At 36.2% G+C, this 25,898-nt stretch overlaps 1 protein-coding gene and 1 pseudogene across 1 annotated transcript in view; one reads left to right on the plus strand and one right to left on the minus strand.

The window, feature by feature from the left end:
* The window catches only part of LOC145680703 (heat shock 70 kDa protein 4L-like), a 119,902-nt gene extending 102,198 nt beyond the window's left edge, over positions 1–17,704 (plus strand). The window contains exons 12-13 of the mRNA XM_081751622.1: positions 5,340–5,621; positions 16,447–17,704. Of these exons, the coding sequence (XP_081607748.1) occupies positions 5,340–5,621; positions 16,447–16,614 (450 nt within the window). The 3' untranslated portion in view covers positions 16,615–17,704. The remainder of the gene's footprint in view (positions 1–5,339; positions 5,622–16,446) is intronic.
* Positions 17,705–18,242: 538 nt separating this feature from the next.
* LOC145680705 (NADH-ubiquinone oxidoreductase chain 1 pseudogene) lies at positions 18,243–24,971 on the minus strand (annotated as a pseudogene).
* Between the last annotated feature and the right edge of the window lie 927 nt (positions 24,972–25,898).

Consider the following 25,898-nt stretch of genomic DNA (forward strand, 5'->3'; position numbering starts at 1 on the left):
CGGTGGTGGTGGTGTTATGGTGTGGTCGTGTTTTTCGCGGAGGGAGCTTGCACCCCTTGTTTTGCATGGCACTCTCACAGCGCAGGCCTACATTGATGTTTTAAGCACCTTCTTGCTTTCCTCTGTTGAAGAGCAATTCGGGGATGGCGATTGCATCTTTCAGCACGATCGAGCACCTGTTCATACTGCACGGGCTGTGGCGGATTGGTTATACGACCATAACACCCCTGTAATGGACTGGCCTGCACAGAGTCGTGACTTGAATCCTATAGAACACCTTTGTGATGTTTTGGAACGCCGACTTCGTGCCAGGCCTCACCGACCTACATCGATACCTCTCCCCAGTTCAGCACTCCGTGAAGAATGTGCTGCCATTCCCCAAGAAACCTTCCAGCACTAATTGAGAATTAATGCCTGCGAGAGTGGAAGTTGTCATCAAGGCTAAGGGTGGGCCAACGCCATATTGAATTCCAGCAGTACCGATGGAAGGCGCCATGCCATGAACTTGTAAGTCATTTTCAGCCGGATACTTTTGATCACATAGTATATATATATATATTACGTTCAGATTCCCTAATTTCAATTATTCGTAGAAAAGTATGAATGACAGAGCAATGAAATTTCAGAGAATTCAAGAAAAACCTATGAATTTTATTTTCCACACTAATACAATCCACATGTGCCCAATTGGTAGCACAAATTATATCTAGTCTCTGTTCAACTTCTTGCCGTGTTCTTTCCAATATGTGCTCTTGTTATTACTGCAATCGTATCAGGGATTCGGGTTCGTAACTGGGATGTTATTCACTGGAACAGCACGATCCTTGATCTAAGCCTAAAGGAAAGAGTCCAGCGGAGTGATATCCGGTGAACGACTTGTTGTTGAACAGTCACTATTTTTATGCGACTGCAGCACTGGGTACTGAGCACACGAACAACTTCAATTCATAAAACGAGAACTTAAACATTTGGTGTTAGTTATTTCAGAATTCATTATACTTCATTTGCAGTAATTAATCGAAATTCAGCAGATTTGAACGAAACATGGCATCCAAACACCAAGTTTTCAGTAATGTAACGTCATGAAACTTTCAATTCCATTGAAGTTTCTAATTTTGATAGTGACAATGTCATCAATATCAATGAAGAATGGGCTAAACGTAAGGGTATGGCTAAACGTATCATGAGTAAGTTTTGTCTTAAATTGTTATATATACACGAGGGTTATTTTTTAAGTAAAGTCAGTTTTAAAATAAATCTGTATTTATGAAAATAAATACATAAATATGTATTGATGCCCATTTTTGACTTGTGCAGAAACTAGAGGACCACACAGTTCAATATGTCGGTATCTGATTTTAAATTTAGGGTCTTTATGGGAAAGATATATGGTAGAGGGTTAAGTTATGAAAATTACTATATTCTTAAACAGTTGTAACCGGTTTTGTTTATATTTTACAACTAAATATCTTATATGATATGGCACCATTCGTTCCTCGCAGAAAAATTGTGAAGTGATAGTTTACTGGTAAAGGTAAGTCTTTTGTTTTGAAACTGTTTTCTAAAAACTGTTCCCGGAAATTTATCCATTCTTCTCAATAAACATTTCATTAATAATCCTTCGGTGTATAAACTGTTTTTCTTTTGAAAATGCAGAAGAGAGAGTTCATTGGTGGTGAATTTTCGTCAAGTCTATTTTCTGACTGCTCGAGCAATTTTGTGTACACACTATAGTTACTTCATAACCCTACGATGCAGTCTAACGTAAGTTACTTGTTTTTGAAAAATCCAGACGGGCTATATCTTAGTAGCAATCCTAAATCTAGTAGTTTTATCGGTAGAGGTGATCTTTTTCTTCTTTCGTAATCTACAGTAATGTTGCTTATATGCACTCACACTGTGTTAATGCCTGTGAAACAGCGTTTAGTTTCGAATGGGATCTATGTATTAGAACGTCCTCAATATTCGTTTGATTTGGCTTCGTCAATTTAATTTTTTCAAAATGTAATTGTATTCGGAAGGAGGTATTTTTCAGCGATATTACTGACATTTAACGTTTAGTGACACAAACATATTGCAATTCAAAACTCCATTATACCATTACCCAGCTGTGTGACAGAGGTGAAAGTTGTGCGGCGTCGACAAAAAACTAATTTGAATAAAGGTAAGTGGAGTTTTCATGCACTTGCGTGAATGTGACTGCGGTTGCAATGCGTACCTGGCAGACTATAACGTCAGACTGAACTAATCACTCTAATAGCGCGCATGCATGTATATATATCGGGTAGAGACAATAACAGTCCGGAATTCTAGCCTTTCACCTAGTTTATTTTACAAAATGTTACAAAATAATCTTTGTGTCTGCAAAGTAAATATCTTAAATCTTCCTTATGACCAGAGAGGTGAAAGAAGGAAATGTTTTATACAAAATAATCTTTGTGTCTGCAAAGTAAATATCTTAAATCTTCCTTATGACCAGAGAGGTGAAAGAAGGAAATTTTTTATACGGGAACTCCTTTAGCTCATAGCAGCCTCCAGGGCGTCTTGCAGCGACTTCAGGATATACTCCTTTGGTAACCTTCTTAGCTCGTGGCAGCTTCGTGAGGTTCTGTTTGTGGTTAGAAATCTCCTTCGCTCAAGGTAGCTTCTATGGATTTTAGGCAGGGTAGTTCTCCTTCGTCCAAGGCAACCTCCGGAGCAGGTATGGGTTAGCGATCAGTTGTCAACTGATGCCTCTATCTTCTTTGGTTCCACTTTTATAGGCCATTTCTGAGTGGCTCGTTCTTCTTCGGGTCCCGTCGTGCTGTTCTTCGTGTCTTTCTGGTTTTGTGTATCATCTGCTGCTCTGATGCATATAAACAATAACACGTATTGTTTGAATAACATATGCTCGTACCTCAGGGTGGGGATCCTTACTATATATATATAATGTACCATTTTTGTGTGTTTTGTGAAGTTGCCACTGCAGAAACAGTACTGTGAGACTGAATTGTGCAGTGCTAAATCAATTTACAATAAGTCTTCACACCTTTCCCTCGAAATTATAATCGGTTTTTCATTGATTCATATGTTTTAAGGACATCATAATGAAGTTGTTTTACTGCGATCGCGAGTTCTTTTATTGTGGTGGTTTGATTTAAGTAACTCATGATACTTTTTTTTTTTAAAGTAGAATGTCAATCATACTTTGCAACCATACTTAAAGAAAAATGTTATTTCAGATTTGTTTGTAGTTAATCAGTTCACCTTTGTCGCCAGTTTCACATATTGAAATTTTTATTTTTGTGTTCTTTGTAAGTTTTCCGTGTCGTCGGGTGAAATAGCACACCAGAGCAAACTCAAAAATACAGCAGTAATATTATGTATTTGTTTCATTACATTGTTACACACACATTTAAAAAAAGAAAAGAAAAAGCAATCTGTCCTAAGTCAACAGTCGGATACTCTTATCAATAAAACTAAACATCTTCCCGTTTACTAATCATCATTTAAATATATATATATATATATATTCGATAGAACCCATTACCCTATTTTGTAACTCAACAAATACACACTAGTAAGGCAGTAGGTATTCGCAGGGTTCATACCGATTTTATTTTTATTTTTTTTTTATTTGTTGTTTGCTTAATACTGAAAGTTACTTCTTTGTGAGTTGATCATTATATAAGAGCATAATTTGTTATATGTCGGTCCTCAGTCATATTTTAGTTATGTGGCACACAATTATTGAAATAAAATACCTCTTTTAATTATGCATACATACTTTATATGAGGATTCGTGAACTATTATATAATCGCTAAAATAACTACACCTCAAAAGATTACGTGCATGTCCCTTCCTTAAGATGGTTCTGGAATAATAATTTATTGATTATTCGTCGTCATGACAACGTAAGAACAAAAAATCATCCAATTAACATATTAAAATCAATTTTGATTTTTTTTTTTTTTTTTATTGTATCATCATCTTCTAACTAGTTGGTGCATATTTATCGTTACAACTAAAAGTACTTTTTTTCTTCAAATTTTTCACTAAAAGTTACTTTTTTGAAAGGTAAAGTGTTTTTTTTTTTTTTTTTTTTTTTTTTTTTTTTTTTTTTTTTTTTTTGTGTGTGTGTGTGTGTGTTACTCATTACTCTTCTGAAAGCTTCAGTACTTGCTGCCACATGTGAAACAGTCAGCTTTATTATCACTTCAGCTTTTATTATTTTTAAAGCACAGTGGATGGTTGGTGGATGCTTAAGCTCTCAAGGTGGGGTTGGGAACTCTTCTGTGTCTATTGTTTCTTCTATCAGTTCTCTCTCGTTATAGTTAACGCTCCGCACAACGTTGAGTGTATGTGTAAGTGTGTGTGTGTGGGGGGGGGGGTACCATGTTCGTCTTGTGTTATGCATCTTGTATGTTCTTAAGAGTAGGTGATGAATTTGAATATTTCATGGCTTTGAGAACTCTCAATGCTAAGTTGAATATAATGTCTGGGATGAAGAAATTCGGAAATAGACCAGAACTGGTTCCATTTGCTCATAAACTTCTTACATCTGCTAAGTTTGCTTACCATAACTACAAAACATACTTAGAAAACCTAAGAAAAGAGGAAGCTCAAAAAGAAGAAATAAAGGAGAAAAGATGAAACAAAACAACAAAGACAGAGGTGATGGAGAAATTGACAAAGGAAAAAAGGGGCATGATGAGATTTTGGTCACTTTTTCGTGTACTTTTGGTCACTTTTCAACTATTTACAAGAGACCAGACCACTATGAGCTCTGTATTTGTGATTCGGTACTATTCATTATGAAGAAAAAATAAATAAATAAGAGCAATCGTTTTGTAACACTTCTCAAGCACGACTTCTAAAACCTTCGTTTTGTACATGCAGCTTGCAAGCCACTCAGATAACTAATCGCGGTGCCTATGGCGATCAGCGGATACATACTTGTTGCCTATTGTTTGTCACCTCATTAACTAGTTTCAAATGCCTGATAACTAAATAGTAGTAATATTTGAGACTGCAACATTGAGGTAAACGTAAGTCTACCTAACAATCTCATTTCAGTTGTAGTAGAATTAGGTTTTGAGGCTCTTGTCCTAACGACAGCATTAATTTAGAGATTATATATTCATAAACATGTAACTATTCATGGTAACTTGCTGGTTTACAAGTTAAAAAAGAAAAAAAAATGAATGAAGTGGAATGTGGATAAAATGCACAGAGCTTCGCTTCGCTCAGCTCATACTTTCTTTTTCCGTATGTGTAATGAAATTAAAGATATGTGGTTCATTGCTTTGGTCATATTTGTTTTCGTTTAAGTAACTTTTCCTATTTCTGTGTATTTCAGGAGCGTGGAGAGCCCATTAAACAAAGACGTCTGGAATTTGAATACGGACCTCAAGCCTTGAATGAAATTGGTGCTGCTCTCCAGCTCACACGGAAAGCAATGGATCTCTATCGCAATGGGGATGAAAGGTATAATCACATTTCAGAAGAAGAAATGCAGAAAGTAGCTCAAGCCGTTGATGAAACTCAGCGCTGGTTAGATGAGAGGCAGGCCTCTTTTATCAATGTACCTCGCACGCAAGATCCACCTGTACTTGTCTCAGACATCAGACAGGAGAAACAGGTAAGTGGTCTTATTATTCAAGAAAGAAACGTGTTGATTCGTTTTAGTAAATTTAGTTGTTTTGGTGCACACACTCGTTAAATAAGTTACTCATATAATGTCCAGAAAATGGATTCATGACAGAACCTTTATTTTTCTGATTGATTCATGCTTGTATTTATGTTGTATTACAAGTACTAGAATAACTCATGTTAAACACTTAGGGTTAATTGTAGTAGCAATGAGTATTTAAATGGCATAAAGTAGCAGCTGCGCCACTGAACGTCCGGTGGTAGTAATGTAAGCATTGCACATTCGACTAGAGTTCGTAGTTTTTGACTGTAGAATCTTCCAGCAGCAAAAATAAGACAAACGAAAAATTCAGCAAAATGAAAAACATGAGAGAAATCTGCACATCAAGAACTTCGTTTCGGGTGGTTCTGTACATTCTTGAAATGTTTCAGTTATGTTTTAACTTTCATATACATTGTATGAATATTTCGAACAAATTTTTCACTGATTGATTACATACGTAATAATCTGTTACCACCTATCAGGTGCTTCGGATCTGCAAAATCGGTAAAGCTCCAAATTCAGTAAGGCACTGACTGTTCCTTAAGCTTGTTCAGAGTCGGGAAAGTATCTAATTTTCTGTTCATAGATGATTAATAGACGGTTCATCTGAGCGTATGGTTTCCTAGGCTGTAGAATATATAACCACCATCACGGTTTACCCAGTCCTGAAGGTTTCTGAATTTTTACCAAGAAAATTCGACATATCGTTACGAAACTTTTTTTTTTTTTGTACAAAAAAGAAAAACTATGGAAACATTTAAAAAGAGTAGAAGAATCAATCACTGTTCCAATTCACAAGAAAGATGACAAAATTGATTGTAATAATTATCGAGGCATTTCTCTTAACATTCTATTAATGATTGACCCCATACACAGATAAAATTATTGGAGATTATCAGTGTGGATTTAGTCGAAATCGACCAGATATTTACCATTCGACAAATACTCGAAAAGAAATGGACATATATTACCCAGTACATCAACTGTTTATTGATTTTAGAAAGGCTTACAACTCGGTTAGGAGGGAAACATTGTACAACATTCTTACAGAATTTGGAATACCGAAAAAGCTAGATTTACTAAGTGTTTAAATGAATCCCAAAGTAAAGTCCGAGTAGAAAAATGCGAGCTTCCACGTCGAGATTGGCCTGAAACAAGGATATGTGTTATCGTCGTTATTATTCAGCTTTGTTCCGGAGTACGCTATAAGAAAAATCAAAGATAGGAAGCAGGGCCTAGAGTTAAATGGTATTCACCAGGTTATGGTGTGTGATGATGATGTAAATCTGATAGAAGAACAATCGAAAGAAATGCAGAGGTCTTATTAAACGCTTCAAAGACATGAGTAAATGCAGAGAAATCTAAATACAAGGAAGTTCACAAGGATCGTAATACGGCAAATTATGAATGCGTTAAAATATCAATTAATACTTTCGACACAGTGGAAACTTTCATATATCTTGGATCAGTATTACCAGACCAAAATCATACCCACAAAGAAGTTAAATGTCGACTGAAATCAGGAAATTCTTGTTATTATTCAGTTCAAAATATTTTGTCGTTGTCAAAATAATTCTGTCAAGAAATTTAAAGCTTAGAATATGTAAAATGATAATCATGCCTGTTATGCTTTATGGTTGTGAAACATGGTCGCTTACGTTGAGGGAAGAACGCAGACTAAAATTATTTGAGAATAAAATTCTGAGACGAATATTTGGACCCAAGAGGAATGGGAATGAGGAATGGCGGAAACTTCATAAGGAGGAACTACATAATTTATACGGTTTACCAAACATCGTTAGTCATCAAGTCGAGGAAGCTCGGGTGGGCAGGTCGTGTAGCCAGAATGGAAGAAAGTAGGAACGCTTTCAAAGTTTTAACTGGAAATCCAATCGGGAAACGTCCATTAGGAAAACCTAGGCCGAGATGGGAGGACAATATTAAGATGGATCTAGCAGAAATAGGAATACAGAGTAGAAACTGGATTGAATTGGATAAGGACAGAAGTCAATGGAGAGCTTTTGTGGCCATAGAGAAAGAGAGAGATAATACATTTAAGTTAAGCACAACTGCACAAGAAACATGAGTGAGTGGTTAGCTTTCGCGCTTCTATCGTGAAGTTCGGGATTCAACCCCGCATTCGACCACTTTGACAAAAACTTTTCTTAATTCCATCTGTGAATGTAGAGGTAGTGCGTGTGCTGTGAGTCCTGGCCGACTTCCTTTCTAATCGTTTTTAAATCTTTATTTCTAATTACCAGCAGTGATAGATTTGCGAAGAGGGTTAGGGCGAGGATGTCTTTCGGATTGAAGCCTCTACCCCGAAATTACGGAATTTCTAAAACAAACTAAATATTAGTTTTGCCTTTACTCATAAACTTCAAGCTGTCCTCAAATAAAAAATTAGGAATTTTTAGAAGAAAAAAAAGCATTAATAAGAAAAGTCCCTCCCAAAATACTTTTCTAAATCCGCCACTGATTATCAGTATAAAATGGTCTTCAGTGTTGTATCTGGAAGATTATAGCTGAATATACAAACGAAACTAAATATTTGTTATGCCTGTACTCATAAACTTAAGCTCCTCTTAAATAAAAGTTAGGAATTTTTAGAAAAAGCAAACATTATTCAGAAAAACCCATCCCAAATATTTTTCTAAATCCGATATTGATTATTTTTATCAAATAGTATTCAAGGTTGTGTCCGGAAGATTGTTAAATCATTGCACAGCTACAGTAACGGAAATGTGGAAGTACGCTCTGACAGATATATTAAAAAACGTACGCTCTGATGGATATATTGAAAAACAGAAGTTTAATTATGTGCTAGAAGCTAGAGTACTAAACTCTAAGAAGTGAAACACGGATGACTAAAAAGAAATGATCTAGAGAAGAAAAAATGTCGATAATTCAGAAGTTAGAATAAAGTTAAATAGCTTCTAAAATTGCCCTCAAATACTACGTACTTTGTTTACTTTAATTCATAAACCATTTGCTCAATCCATCATGATGGTGAATTCCAGAGCGAAATACGGCATTTAGGTCATGGAATCTTATTTAACTTTAGAGTATACTATAAGAAAGCTATTTAAACAGAAAAATCATGAAAATGAAAAAAAGCCAAAATTTCCAAAATTCTCTCTCTCTCTTTTTTTTTTTCAAAAAAAGCCGGCTTTTTATGTGCGAAAAACAATCGATTCAAAAAAGCCGGCTTTTTTGCATCTCTAATTATAGCATAATATGATCAAAGAACAAATACTTAAGTTCAGTTATCATTGTGGTGTTAGTAACAATTAGTAAAGCACTCGTGTGAGATAGCGTTAAAACTGATTCCATTTAGCTACATATGATGATATGATTTAGCTAAAGCTCCTCTCTACTCTGAAATTATATTAAAGTGATTTAAGTTTGTCTCCATTATGCCGTGTAGGCTAAAAGAGACTGCGATGATGAAGATGAGTGAAATGGTGAAAAGAAGAAAATGAGAGGAAATGGGAACCCCATGCACATAAGATTTGTCCACCACAAAGAAATTATATCCTAATAACATAACTTTGGAAATTATGGAAACTTTTTAAAAATATCAGTATGAATTGAAAGTGTCTAGTGTTCGGTTTACACATTCATAATAATTATTTCATAATATCTGAATATTCCGACCGATGACCTGAGTTATGACCACCTACGTAATAGCATGTAGGTTCTTCTTTTGCCTTCCGTGTATTGTACTGATATGATTCGGGAGTCCTTTGCTGACAAAGCTGAATTACACAAGCTGCTTGTAATTCGGTCACCAAGATGGAGATAAGTGTCGTGGGAGTGGGTGTGCGCCTCCATGGCGTGTCACACATACTCATGGAACCAGTCATGTGTTCGTGTACAACCACCAGGGAGCCTAGTTATTATGTAGCCGCCGTCTCCAGAGGCCTGCACGAGTTCTCCAGTTTCTAATGGAGGTTTCCGTCAAACACAAACCCCTGTCTACAGAATGCAGTAAAAATTGACTCAGCAGACCTTTTTTCAAGTTTTCTATCGTCAATCTCGCATGTTTGTTGCACCAGGTGAGTATTTTGCAATTCCGAATTAGGAAAGGATTAAGTGACATTGGGGTCGTTGGCTGGAATATGGCAAATGTGTGCGAATGGATGCATATGGTCACTGGAGATTTGTTCTTAAGTTGACTAAATTGTATGGGATATTCAGCTACTTCACTGTGCTGCGCCTGTGAGCCCGTACCAGCCGTTGAATGCAGCACCTACCGTGATAGTCAACCTTGCGCCGTCCTCTGCAGTTTTACCGACGGTTTGTAATTTGTTCATTTGACACCAGTCTTAATACGCTTTAACTGTGTCTGCTCTAGAATACCCCACCAATGCAGTCGTTTACGCGGTCGAACCACCTGCTTTTACGGGTCTGGCCTTTTGTTGACATTGATAAATCTGAGTTTTGTCCACCTCTCTTATATCCATGTCTCTATATACTAGGATGCGGGCGGCATCATTACGAAATTCACATGACACAGTTGAATCCACTGTTTGGATGGATAGTCTTTATACAACATAATATGTACTGACTTCCCAGATTTCAATAACATTTAATCATACCAAGAGTCAAAATCAACACAACCCGCTGTAGATCGATAATGGTAAGACTAGGAAAATGTCCATATATATATATATATATATATATATATATATATATATATATATATATATATATATATATATATATATATATATATATATATATATATATATTGTGCTTCACTGCACTACAGCCGTCTTTGTTTCCATGATACGAATATGCAAATTTATAAAACTCGAGGTTTACACGACTTTTCCACATTCGCGGTGAACTCGTTGTCATCTCGAAACTGTTTCCAAACAGGTAAGCTTTGTCATATCACACGTGCTGACTATGAAAACATTCTGACAGTTCCCAGAGAAACTTTCCAGAAGATCATCTCACACGTTCTTCCTTATTTGCATTGTCTCCCTTGTCAAGAGCCGTGTATCCCAGAGAGCTCAATTTTTTTCTGTATCTCAGTCGTTGAATTAGCACTAGTACAGATCCTTCTGTCATAGCCATATGTTTGTCATCTGGCCCATGGTGTTGCATCAGTCTGTTGGGATTACCGGTAATTCATCAATGACTGGTCAGTTTTCATCTGTTGTGACGGTTGACGATCTACCTGACTGACTGATCCTGAATGCTGCAATCATTACTCTGAAGCCGCTGACACAATTACTTCGATTCATTGTCTTGTAGTCATAGACTAGCGTTAGGTTACTGTGAATCGATGTTACTGAGTTACCTTCTTGTAGAAGAGTTCGATCACTGCACGTTGGTGTAGTAGGATATTACGTTGATCATCCATAGAGGCTTACCTGTAACAGCAAGGGTAGATAGGAAAGGACTGATGTTTCTGGGGGGGACACGGTGGCTCAGTGGTAGAGTACTTACCTCTGGTGCTTGGTTCGATCCTCGGCCAAGTGAGTTTGTGGTGGACAGCACCGTGACCACGGGTTATCTCTGGTACTTCCGTTTCCTCCCGTATTTCATTTTACCTATTCTTCCATCATCATTCATTTATTTTAATCATCCGCCTTATAGGACGTTAAACTGTACCAATCCTTCTAGCTATAAAATTTAATTTCTGTAATTCTTACCACTGCCTAGCTACAATGGATTGTGTAATGTTTTTTGACGACCTTTTGTATATAATTCTAACTACTACCATAATTAGAATATGCAAACATTTCCAATAAAGTTAATGTTGCACTCTGAGTAATGAACTAGTAATTCACTATGATATGCATTAATAAATAAAATATTTTAAGAATAAATGTAGAATTTACATTTCCGTAATCAGTAAATATAATAAATTTCTATTGCAGTGACATCTTTAACATGCATTGCAGATAGGCGTAATTATTATTAATGTAGTAGTAATAAATTATTGGGAAACTAATGTTCCTATTTACAGAACTGAATCCTGCGTTATAATTTTTACTATAATCTAATTACAAACAAAGTACCCTATAATGAGTAGTTTATTATATATAACATTGTTGAAAAAAACGGGTAAACTTTCGTGATTCCTTGTATAGGACAACAAATTAATTACAAATATGTGTTTTATTTTCTCCTGTCATATATCGTTTTATAGTTACGGCACTTTTAATATTTTGTACACTTTACTTAGGGTTCCCACTCGTCCTGGAAATGTCCCTGAATTGATTTTGGCCTGGAAACATCCTGGAAATGTCCTTGAAAATGCATCTCTCTCTTTGAAATTTACAGAAATACTGATTTACTGCAGACTTCCCTCAAAGTAAAAGAGAACAAATTAATTCAGGTGTCGGTGGATATGCCACGTGTTAACTGGAAACTGCTGAATCTGTTAAAAGGTCACATTGGTGAAGACTCCTGCATTGCTGGACATTAGAAGTTGTGGTTTGCACACTGTACATGGAGCTTTTCTTGTGGCGTGGACCTGAAATCAGTATTAACATCCCTGTGGCGAATATTTAAAGACTGAGGATTTTGTTTCTGTCACTGGCTACGAAAAGTTTCCATTGAAGTTCCATGTTCATAGGTGATTGGAAGACGCAGTGGTAACTGAAAGAGCTCTGCAAATGTGGTCATCAGTGGAAACTTACAATAAGAACATGTCTGGCAAAAGTTCTGAACCAAAGTCAGATGCATTCCAGTCTTTGAAAGTTGCTTGTGCTGATAATCTAATGCAGTGAGAGTTATTATTATTATTATTATTATTATTATTATTATTATTATTATTATTGTTATTGTTATTATTATTATTGTTATTATTATTATTATTATTATTATTATTATTATTATTATTATTATTATTATTATTATTATTATTATTATTATTATTATTATTATTTGTAACTACCACTCCTCCAGCGGTACCAAAGTGACAAACCTCTGGTTCCATTCCTACCTAAAGAGTTGTATGAAGTTGGAATGAAAGTGGCACTAATAGTCATGTAGAAATCTGTTCTTCGGCCATTGTCTTCTGCTAAACTACCACAATTCACCTCATGAGAGAGCAACATGGTGAGTGCATCAAGTGTGGATTTAGGATTTGCAACTTCGCAAAATCTCCGTAGGGCATGCAAAGAGAGGAAATTTACTGAAAGGGAAAAACTCCAGTTTAGAGTTGAATGCCAGACATTCCTATGCATGTTGCTCTTGTATGTCATACAGAAGAGTCCACTGAAATATAGGTTTGTGAGAGACCTTACATGCCTAGATCCAGATAGTGTGTCATCTATAAAGTTTCGTGGTGTCCTTCAGTCCTGTTGGAGAAGAAATGGACTACACCCGCAGAATGTTGTTAGTTGTTCGTTTGTGTGGAAAATTTACTGAGCATTGGAAAGATGCACTTGCTGGGGTATAAGTTGACCCTGAGAGGCTGAATTATTTTTCACGAAACTGTTGGATGGTTCGGAAGAATTTAAAGATTTGTTGTCAATCATAAAGAAGCTTCTGGTTTGCTCTCATGGACAGGCTGCTGTCGAACGAGGCTACAGCATATATAAAGATGTGCTTGTTAAAAATATGAAGGAGAAATCATTGGTCGGTTTGAGATTGGTGTATGATAACATTTCCCATAAAGACCTTACGTCAATCAACGTCACGAAAGAAATGCTCCATCATGTCTTTCATGCAAGACAGAGCTGGAGAAAATAAAGACTGTTGAAAGAGAAAGTCAAGTGCAGAGCAAGATGAAAGAGATAAGTGAAAATGTATAGCAGCTGCAGGGAAAGAAAAGGAAATTCCTTTTTTCCATCAATTATATCTGTCACAGTGTCACGCAATGAAGATGCCATGTACGAAAAATAGATTTTTGTTGTTTGTAAATTTGTTCGGCATACGATTAAAATGTATGTAGAAAGAATGAAAATACATGTGCTGGATGTGGGTGGATCGGGTGGCTACAAGGGGAATTGGGAGACCACCAAAAAAGCAGCACATTACGCTCCGCTGTGTGTGTTTAATTATTGTGTATTAATACTGTACTTCCATTAATATTCACTGCATAAACTAGCGTACTCGTCATTTCACTATTGAGAGTTTTGAACCTACAGTTGCAATCCTACTATACCTTCCTGTGTCGAAGTCCTGGAAGATTGGTGATTTGCCCTGGGAACGTCCTGGAAATTTTGGGGGGAAAGAGAGTGGGAACCTGTTTACTGTATAGCAGATGAATGCAAATACAAACAGAACATTAAATCAATTTAAAAACTAAGGACAACTATATTACAAATAATATAAACATAATGTGAATTTTATAACTACTGCAAGGAATAGAATGTATAACAATAAACATTTTTGGTGCAATCGAACCTCGTCAAATGAAGTATTCGTGTTTTTTTTTTTTTTTTTTTTTTTTCTTCGCTTGTGACGTGTATCACTCTCACGAACAAATCCAGCAGTAATCTGCTGATATATTTAACATCCACTTTTCAATTTTTTCAATAGTTTTCTTTTTAAACATCTCCTCCTGTTCATCTGATGAATCACTGCATCTGTCCAGGAAGTAGTCTAAATCAGAGTCGATAAATTAAATTTTCAATGGCACGTCCTAAATCTGTGCATCTATTAATTATGTCCTTTCCTAATTGTTTATAGTTTGCACCCTAATTTTGCCTAAGAATTTACATGTAAATTGTTTCAAAATAAGCCAAACCATTAGTTCTTTATTTGTGAGATAAATCTTGAATTGAGAGTCATTTTTGAGTTATTTGGACCCCACAAATATGCCTTCCTTTAGTTTAACTGCCGAGAGAGAAAACTTTTGATGGAGATACTGAAACCCTCTTCCTTCTATATCCATAGCTTTCACATATTTTAAGAAGTTCCAGTTTTATGTAAAACAGCGGTAGAACAGTTTCAGGAGATGCCAACCTGGGTTTTAGTTTGTTTTTTTCTGTCCAGTTTGTTTAATTTTTTTTTCTTTATGTAAAGTGATTGCCTGTCACGACTGTCCCATTTGCAAAAGAGACGAGCAAATTTGATGTATCCGTGCTGCATATCCAGTAACATGGCAGTCACTTTCAGTGCCCCATAAATTTTCCACTTGAGTTCTTCAGATTAGATTCAGCATACAATAGAGAATGCCATAGAACTTTTTGGTCAAACTAGAGTACACAAAACAGGCACCGATGGCAACAGATTACCATTCTGCAGAAGTATACCTTTCAGACTTGCCTTTGATTCATTTGTGAATAGTCGCCAGTTGGATGCGTCATAGGGTAAAAGAGTGAGTTGTCATTAATCCCACAATCTCTGGGCAAAAAGACCTTTGGAGATGAGATATGCAAAAGAAACAAATGAGAAGTTAAACGGTAATTCCTTGTGTCTGATCAATTACACTTATACCGGCTAAGAGGAGACATCATTCCTGTAAGCGAGAAGCAAGTAGTTCTGCATTCCGTTTGAGTGATAGGTCACGAACCAGATCTTAACGAGGTGATTGTGAGTAAAGTTGTAGGACGTTCTTGCGTTAAAGGATCTTCTTGCTCAGATATCACATTTTCATCACACCCAATTTCACTGTAACTGCCACCATCACTTTCCGTCTTGGTTATCTCACGGGAACGGATGTACTATTTCAGTGTGGTATTGGCCTTCTTACGAAAGGTAGGTCCGAATACACAACATAGCTTTTTATTTTTCTGATAAAGTATCCTTCTCTTTTAATCAGACAGATGTAGCAATCCATTGTGTGATCACGCTGCTCTTTCCACACCATCGATACTGCAAGCAGTTCCGAGATTTTTTTTTTTTTTTAATAACTAAAATACACCTTGTGATATGCCCTTGTTTTACTTTGATCGCCAACTGCAACTACGAAGTATGCTCTCTAAACCTTATATATTTTGAGTAACATTTTCTTCTTGTGTTTACCAAACGTAAGTTCATAACATATTTAACAGAAATTCTACAGTTTGACACAACTATGGTGTTTTGATTTACTTCTTGCTCGATAGGGAAGTTCCTTTGACAAATAGGTATAACTGGTAGACACCTAGTGGCCCTAAGAACCTATATAGGAGACTGGGGTCGGTCAAGCGTGATAGGCTTAATCCTACCTTCTTTGAAAGTTGTGTGGGCAATAAGAAGTACATACCGCGAGTCCTTGCAATCACGAACCAGCCTTAAGTTATAAGGCAGGTCTTTTAAAGTAGAGTTCATACCCATTCCAAATCGAAGTAACCAGGAGTAACATAGACACTCAAAATTGCTTGTTCTTTACCTTTACAGTATACTTTGAGACAATATACAAACAGGTAAATATTCGTGTCGTAAGTTCCTGTACATAAAATTAAGAGACAGCACATTTTATGTAGGCGGAAGAAATACAGCATCGAAAGTCTTTCCTTTTCTGCGGTTCAGTATTCAAGATAAATTAATCAATTATACATGACAAAAGTTTTGTCCGTTCCGTGAGAAGTTTGGACAAAACCAGTTCCTTTCTTCAAATAACGCAATTAGTCTTCTATATTTCTGTACAATCAGAAGATGCATGTTTAAAGAAAAGGAAATTAATTATATTTTCCTATACTAACAAAGGAGTGGTTTGATCGTTTGGTATTCTGCTAAGTGAACATTAGCAAAAATAACGCAAGTTCCTATAAATAACAGTAATCTTGTCTAGGAATAATAATCATAGTGCGACGGTATTTAGAAAATAGAAATAAAATAGAATGCGTAATGATTAATATGTCTTGTTTTCTTGCAGAATTTTGAGAATAAGGTAAGCCCAATTCTAAATAAGCCAAAGCCGAAAGTAGAACCACCTCCATCAACTCCAAGTAAGGAACAGAAGAATGGCCACGGGGATCATCAGAAAGGTGATGGCAGTCAGCAAGAAAACCCAGACAAGGAAGAGAAAATGGATGTAGAATAATGAATGTAGGCACAAGTTTTTTTCTTGTTGAACTCATTTCTGATTTGACGTCTTAAAAGAAGGAAAGAAAAAGGTACTCAGTGCAGCAGATGGTAGTGCTTTCAGAAAAAGAAAAATGTATATAAAGTGATTGGCATTCATTTCCGTTCTCTTTGTTCACCGGCGTGTTGTCTTGTGCATAATCAAGAAATAATAATTATTATTATTTGCGAAAGCTTCTCATTCCGTCATAAAAGTGAGAAATAAATTATTTCACAATTGTAAAAATTTCAAAAAGTAATAATCTTTAAATATAAGTCAAAACAATACACTTCTAGTATTTTTTATTGAATGTATGCAATCTACGTAATTTATGTATTGTGAATTTAACTTGGTGTGGCCATAATTGAAATTGAAAGGAATGAAAAAGTGCATTTTGTTCATGGTTATGCATACCAGTTCTTGTTATTTTCTGGACCATTATGTGTTGTACATAATTTCTTTTTTATAGTGGAGCTCTCAGTTTTCACTTTATTTTTTAATTTTGTATTATGTATATTTTTTCATAGTAAAAATCATTAGGATATTGCGATCAACTTTATTGTTAACACAGGAACTGCCAGTAATAGTGCTGTGAAATTCTACGTAATGTTATAAAAACAATTTTTCATAAATTATTGCAATAGGTGTACTACATACTAAGTAAAAAGTATATTGTAACAAAAAAAAAAAAAAAAAACGGTACTTCACTCAATTTTAGTGTCTTTTTGAGTTGTTTTCAATTTATGCTAAAGCAAGATAGGTTTGTGGTAGTGTATAGTTGGTACAGTATGTTCCTTAGCTATTACTATGAAACGTAGCGTTATCCTTCCTTCTTTACTTAGAAATAATTTGGCAGATCATCTTCAAAATTTAGCACTGAAGAGCTTCAATATTGAAAAATGACAACAAAACTTAGTAGAATAATGACGTGATTGTTAATGCATAATATTTGACATATACTTACATATTTATAAACACAAATCTTTATTTAACAGATATTTTATTTGTCATTATGCTGTTGTTCTTCTAATTATCTGGATAAATAAAAAAAAACTTATTTTCACCATTAGTATCTGGTTTCCTTGTCATTTGAGAACAATAAAGCTGGTAGAATATAATATTTAAAGCTGAACAGAAAGATCAAAAAGGAAATATGTTAGAACAATCAAATAATTTCGTTTAAATACATGCAAGGCAATTTCAGATGGCATTGCATCGAAAACGAGGCGAGAAAATCAGAGTTGTTTTACCTCCATATACGAGGGATGTTTGATATCAGAAAATGGTACTCTGATCGCAAGTTTTATTTTGTAGTTACAGTTGACCATTTTCGATAAATAAACCCTGACAATTTAGATTGTCTTTCGTTGTACTGCTGTCGACAGTTCTAAACCGAAGAACTGCGTGTTTGGTTTTTGAAATGGAAAAAAATTAATTTTCTGTGCTGATGATGTATGTTTTTTGCGAGGAAAAACTATTAAAGCAATAAAAGCTTGAAAAAAACTTAGTCTCGTGGAATGGTGCAAAAGGGGTTAACAGTTTCGATGTGGTCGTACTAGTAATAACGATGCTGAGCGTGCGAGGCGTCCAAAGGTCACATCTAAAGACAATGGTGAATAAAAGTTCAAATTCATAAATATTGTGTTCAAGGACAGTTGAGTGAAGATGCACAAGATCGCTAAGAGTGTAAACTTGTTTTTTCGAACATCTTAATATTCCTTGTGAAGGTATAAGGAAGCTTGTCAGCAAAATGCGTGCCGCAATTGCGTTTTCTTTTACCCTTCATTGTAGCCGCTATATCAATAGTACATCTTCTATTCCTTCATCAAACAGGATCTAACAACCCCCTTGGCCTTAATAGAAATCAAGATAAAATTCCCTTTCACCCTTATTTTTCAACTAAGGACACTATTGGCTTTCTAACTATAATAACAGCTTTAATATTACTCACCCTCTGAAATCCCTATATACTTGGAGATCCTGAAAACTTCACTCCCGCCAATCCTCTAGTTACACCAGTACATATTCAACCAGAATGATACTTCTTATTTGCTTACGCTATTCTTCGCTCCATTCCTAATAAACTTGGAGGAGTTATTGCTTTAGTAATATCAATCCTCATTTTAATAATTATACCATTCTTCCATACCAGAAAAATACGAGGCTTACAATTCTATCCTATTAATCAAATCATATTCTGAATTATAGTTAGCACAGTAATCCTTTTAACTTGAATTGGAGCCCGCCCAGTAGAAGATCCTTATATCTTAACAGGCCAAATTCTCACAGTTATTTATTTCGCTTATTTCCTATTTGTGCCTTACCTCTCCTCTTTATGAGATTTCTTACTAAATAAGACTTAGTTCTTTGGCTGAGGATAAGCATATGTTTTGAAAACATACAACAGAGCAAAGCTCTAAGAACTTATTCTCAATTTAATACACTTAAATTAAAAGAGAAATAAAAAGAAGCTTTATCCCCCCTAAAAATAAAAGATAATTAAGAGATAAAGGCAAAAAACACTTTCAAGCAAGATATATTAATTTATCATACCGAAATCGAGGTAACGTTCCTCGTACTCAAATAAACCCAAAAGAAATAAATACTACCTTACAAAAAAACAAAATAGAAAAAATATCATGTCCTAGAAACAAGATACTAAATAAAGTTCTTATAAATAAAATACTAGCATATTCGGCCATAAAAATAAGAGCAAATCCTCCCGCTCTATATTCAATATTAAACCCAGAAACAAGTTCTGACTCACCCTCCGCGAAATCAAAAGGAGTACGGTTAGTTTCAGCTAAGCAAGAAGCAAATCAAACTAATGCCAAAGGAAACGTAATTCATAAAAATCATAACTCTTCTTGATAATACCCAAAACTCAGCAGTCTGTATCTTTCAGCCAAAAATACAAAAGATAACAAAATTAGTGCCAAGCTAACTTCATAAGAAATAGTTTGCGCTACTGCTCGAAGACCTCCCAACAAAGAGTATGAAGAATTAGAAGACCAACCAGCAATTATTACAGTATACACACCTATACTTGTACAACACAAAAAAAATAACAGACTTAAAGAAAAAGTCAACATAACACTTAAATAAGGAATTCTTAATCATACTAACAAAGACAAAAATAAACTAAAAACAGGGGCTAGATAATAGGGATAGTAGTTAGACATAGTAGGAAAAACTTGCTCTTTAGTAAATAACTTAATTGCATCTGCAAAAGGTTGAGGTAAACCGCAAATACCTACCTTATTGGAACCTCGCCGAATTTGAATATAACCTAAAACCTTCCGTTCTAATAAAGTCAAAAATGCAACCCCAATTAAAACACAAATTAAAATCAAGTAAGAAATCACACCTATAATATAATCATAATACATTATTACCTGGACTCAACTCATCCATTCTTAGATCCTAAATCTAATGCACTTATCTGCCAAAGTAATGGCTATTATTTTTATTCTCTAACAATAAATATTATTAGTACTTGGTCCTTTCGTACTAAAGTACTACTTTCTAAATAAAGGATAGAAACCGATCTGGCTCACGCCGATCTGAACTCAGATCATGTAAGATTTTAAAGGCGAACAGACCTATGTGCTAAGCTTCTGCACCTAGACAAAATCTTAATCCAACATCGAGGTCGCAATCTCTCTTGTCGATATGAACTCTCAAAAAAAATTACGCTGTTATCCCTGAGGTAACTTAGTCTATTAATCATTAATAAAGGATCACAGAAATACTTAAAAGTAATTATATTAAGAAGAGTTTATTTTACCTTCTCGTCGCCCCAACGCAATAGTCAAATAGCAAATTTATTCATTATCAACTACAAAAATTAATACTTAAATATAAAGATCTACAGGGTCTTATCGTCCTCCTAAATCATTTAAGCCTTTTCACTCAAAAGTAAAATTCAATATTACAAATCAAGACAGTCTTCCACTCGTCCAACCTTTCATACAAGCCCACAATTAAAGGACTAATGATTATGCTACCTTCGCACGGTCAAAATACCGCGGCCGTTTGAAACCTCACTGGGCAGGTCAGACCTTTTATTTTAACAAAAGGACATGTTTTTGATAAACAGGCGGAGGAAATGTTTGCCGAATTCCTTTAATCATTCTCACCAATATACTAATAACACCATTATAAATTGTCTTAATTAATTTAAAACAATAGTACAATAATAAATTAAATGCAATAAAATATAATAAATAACTCAAATAAGTTATAACAAAATTACAAATGATGGCTACTTCTAAGCCCACATCTTTCACTTAATATAAAACCACATTATAATAAACAAAAGTAAAGAGCAAATCCCCCTTACTGTTACTCACAGCAAAATATAATGAACCAACCTCACAACAAACCTAACTGTGGCTGAATTAAATTCAATTCTTGTACAACCAGATATAATAGAAACCGAAAGGCATATCACCACTAAAATAAAATTCATAAATAATATACCACCTATAATATCATAATACTTTAGCTCTTTCCATTTCGGGAAATAATTATATAATAATATTATTCAGTGCCCCCTGATACAAAATGATGCGCAATTGCGTATTGTTGACCCAAAGAGGAATCGCATAATCATGTCGAGACACTTTTGATGAAATTTTGTTATATTATTACCAACCAGAAGCAAAGAAAAGGCAAATCCGTGAATTTCAGCGTGCAGATGTGCTTAGAAATGTTTCGTCGGTTGGCAAATTCGTAGCAACGATTTTTTTTGGATTCCCATGGCATCGTGTTCATCGGTGGGGGCCGCGGTGGCTCAGTGGTAGAACGTTCACCTCTGGTGCTTGGAGTCTCGGGTTCGATCCCAGCCCCCGCCAAGTGAACTTTGTGGGTGACAAACACCGTGTGCATTTCATTTTTTTCGTGTTAATCGGTGATTAAGCTATTATACAGATTAGTACTACATTTGCTATTTAGATCATTGTAACAAAAAACTTACGAAGCTGCTTCCCCATTTAGCGAAGAAAAAATTTTCACCAGGATAATGCCCAGCCTACACTTCTGCAGTTCTCAATATTAATACTGTCGAATTGTGCAATGAGCTGCTACTTCATCTTCCATATTCTCAAGATTTGGCCTCCGACTTTTTTCTCTTCAGAGACTTTGGTGAAAGATTATTTGCATATGATAAGATAATACAAATTCCTATTTCGTAGCATGGACAAATCTTTCCGAAAGGATGAGGAGGCGTTGAACAAAGTGTATCGGTAATAGTTACGAATTCCTCCGCTTAGCAGCGCTTGACTCAATTGATAGGATGGGGGAGATACAGACGCTTGAAAGAAAGAAGTTATTCAAAAAACATAAACTCGCAAAGAAGAAATATAAGTCTGGTGGTAGCAGGGATGGATACAGGCTGAAAGTTTGGGGAGCGGTCGTTCGAAGTCAATAAATTTTATTTAACATTTATAATACAAAGGTGAAAATTCTTGGGATAAGTTTTATTTTTTTAAGAAATCCTATTCTTGGGGGGTCGATCGAGTCTCGAAGAAGAAAATGTCTTACTACTGGCCTAATTCCTAGCTCTGTCTTTTTCGTGCACATGATTCCGTGTTCGATTTCCGGCGGAAAGCATAAATTAATATCAAATCATTTACTTCCAATACTCATCTGTCTTCTTTAGCCTAATTTCCTGGAATGTTAAACTATTTTTGTTTTCATTTTCAAAGGAAAACATCTTAGATTTCATGCTTCTTTACAGACAAAAATACGTGGTTTCTGAAAATGGACGTTTTGTACCGTATATTTATACAAAGAAATGCTAACAAAATGTATATTGTCGGAGGAGAGAGGTGTTTCTGGACCCTAAAGAAAATAAAGCGGAAAATATTTGCGGTAGCGATGCTTTCTATTCAGAGAAACTTGGCGAGCCTGCATTTCAGATTTCAATAAAATCATAGAAAAATTTCAAGCCCAAAAGATCGAAGAAAGACCTTCCATTCTAAAATAATGCAAAGTTTATATAACTAAATAATTTTGTTAATATAACTGCGTGCATGCAATTTTCTTGCTTTTTTTCTTTTTTTCGGATTAACGCCATCATTCATGGCTTACAGCACATACTATATATTCGATATATCTCGTATTCAATAACATGAGTGTATAGGTTTTGTATATAAATAGTGTATAAACGTACATTGATAGTGGTTGTTTGAAAAAAGGAAATAGCTTATATATTAAATCAATATTAGAGAAATAATTTAATCAATAATATACAAATAGAGCTTAAAAGACTTTCCTCTTCATATTTCCTGAATATTTTTTTGGATAAGACTCAAGAATGCTGGGGGAGGGGAACACTTGCGCGTACCTACATACCTTTGATATTGCAACATTGCAACCGGTGCTTGTACAGACTACGAACCGCTACTGCTTTTTATTGTCTCTAACCATTAAATTAGGGCCAATTTAAGCCATTATTCAGACGTAGAGCTCAAAATCCTACTTTATTCTTTAATTCCTACTCCTATCTCGGGAATCCACCTAAGTTATGGCCAGAGACCACTTTCTCTAGCCAGTGTTGGGCAAAATCAATTGCAATTGATCAATCAATTGAAAGTAATTGCTCTGAAAATCAATTGCAATTGATTTCAATTGCAATTGAATTCAATAAAATTTGCAATTAAATTTTCGTCAATTGTTAATTGTTAATTGGTCACCAGGCAATTGAAACTTTTAATTGTTAATTGTCAATTGCAAAGGGTGCAATTGAAACATTCAATTGTTAATTGCAATTGACAATTGAAAATTGTAATTGTTAATTGCAATTGAAATCAGCAATTAAAACTGAAGATAAGAAGATGTGTGTATATTGTATTGTCCACTTGTTACTGTTTTACATATTTCAAATAAGGTACTTATAAGAAATGCTGGATACCTACCATCCCTTTCCCCCCCTGGGAAGAAAGCCGTGAAACTAAGTATTTTTTAAATATATTATGTTTATGGTTCTATCCCCCTCGAAAGAACTCTATATGCCCGTCATGCCTACAAGAGGAATGAGCACGAGCGAGTTTTCTTAAACTCGACTCGACTCGAAGCAGACATCTTTGAGTTCGACTCGAGATCTCGGCTCGAAAAATTTCCCCCAACTCGACTCGAATTCGGATCGAGTTTCCAGTCGAGTCGAGCCAATTCGAGCTAAATCCTTTGTGTAGTTCCAAGTACTACTATCTTCAAGTATCCTACAGAGACAATATAATTATCAATGATAATACTACTACTACTAAAACTAATTATTATTATAACACCGTGTACGTACATGTATAAACATGGAATATAGGCGGTTTGTATCGGAATACTAAAAATTAGTTAACTGTCGATCTCGGTCGTCAAGAAATCTTCAGAAGGCAAGGACATCGGTCACGAGGTTCTTGGTTTGAGTTCAGGAGGAGCAAGTATTCGGGCTCGAGCCAAAAATTGTTAGAAGTTATGGGACTCCAGCCAAACATGTTTAAAACTGCTCGCCCCGGGTTTAGGGTTGTCAACGACTCAAGCGGCTCGCTCACAGCTCATTCACTTATCGAGCCGAACCGAGAAGTGAGCCGAGCCAACAGCTCATCCAACCGAGCCAGCTCGAGCCGAAGGCTCACACGAGCCGAACCGAACCGAGCTGATTGCTTACCCCAACCGAGCCGGTTCGAGCCATTGGCTTAGTTAAGCTAACTCGAACCCAGCCTATGGACTCGTTTCAACGGAGCTGGTTCGAGCCATTGGCTTCAATCGAACCAAGTCGATAACTCGTCTTTACCGAGCCGATTCAAGCCATTGGCTCAATTGAGCCCAAGGGGCCGCGGTGGCTCAGTGGTAGAGCGTTCACCTCTGGTGCTTGGGGTCCCGGTTCGACCCCAGCCCCCGCCAAGTGAACTTTGTGGTGGACAAACACCGTGTGCGTGGGTTTTCTCGGGGTTCTCCCGTTTCCTCCCACTTTCTTCATTCCACGATTTCATTCATTTCTCATAATCACCGTCTCTTTTAGCCTAACCGGCATAACCGTGGGATGTAAAACTCAAAGATTTCATTTTTTTTTCAATTGAGCCCAACCAAGCCAGCTCAAGCTGTACGCTCAGTTGAACCGAGCCGGGCCGGTTGACATCATCACTATTCCGGTTGGGCTTCTACTTTGGCTAAAAAATTGGACCGTGCAGTTCTCAGCCTTGATGGTAAGAACTACAAAAAATTATATGAAATCTTTAATTTTACGTCCCACGATTATGCCGGTTAGGCTAAAGGAGACGGTTATGATGGGAAATTAATGAAATGAAGAAAGTGGAAGGAAACGGGAGAACCCCGAGAAAATCCACGAGCACGGTGTTTGTCCACCACAAAGTCCAAACTGCGCAAGCTGGGATCGAACCAGGGACCTCAAGCACCGGAGGTGAATGCTCTACCACTGACCCACCACGCCCCCTGGTAAGAACTACAGTATATACTTATATTGGTGCTCACGGCGTCATTAACTTGTTCCACCACCAACGAATTTCGAGGTACTTTGTTTTGCATCTTTTGTGCGTGTTTTCTGTCGCTTTGTGCGCCTATTCCCACATTTTGTGCATCACCGGAATTGGGTCAAAATGGGCCTACAAATATGGCGGAACAAATTATTGCTCTTCCGCCACCAATGAATTTCGAGTCGTTTCCTTCACATCGTTTTGTGCCGTTTTGTGCGTCATGGGAAGTGGGTTAAAATGAGTCCCCAAGGTGGGACGAAAATGACCAAGAGTTCCGCCACTATTAAATCTCGAGGTCGTTAATTTCACATCGCGTACCCTTTTGTGCGTCTATTTCGACGTTTTGTGCGTCACTGGAAGACGGTCAAAATGGGTTTCAAAGGTGGGACGAAAATGACCCACTGCTCCGCCACTACCGAATTTCGAGGTCCTTCCTTTTGCATCGACTACTGAATTTTCGTGCTGTTTCGTGCCCCCATTTCCACGTTTTGTGCTTCACCAGAAGTGGGTCAAAATGGGCTTCCAAGATGGGACGAAAATGACCCACTGTTCCGCCACTATCGAATTTCGAGGTCGTTAATTTCACATCGCGTACCCTTTTGTGCGCGTATTTCGACGTTTTGTGCGCCACTGGAAGACGGTCAAAATGGGCCTCTAATGTGGGACGAAAATGACCCACTGCTCCGCCACTACCAAATTTCGTGGTCCTTCCTTTCACATCGACTAGTGAATGTTTCGTGCCGTTTCGTGCCCTTATTTCCACGTTTTGCACGT

Source organism: Thermobia domestica, chromosome 3 (assembly GCF_964235325.1).
Source record: "Thermobia domestica chromosome 3, izTheDome1.hap1.1, whole genome shotgun sequence".
Taxonomy (NCBI): domain Eukaryota; kingdom Metazoa; phylum Arthropoda; class Insecta; order Zygentoma; family Lepismatidae; genus Thermobia; species Thermobia domestica.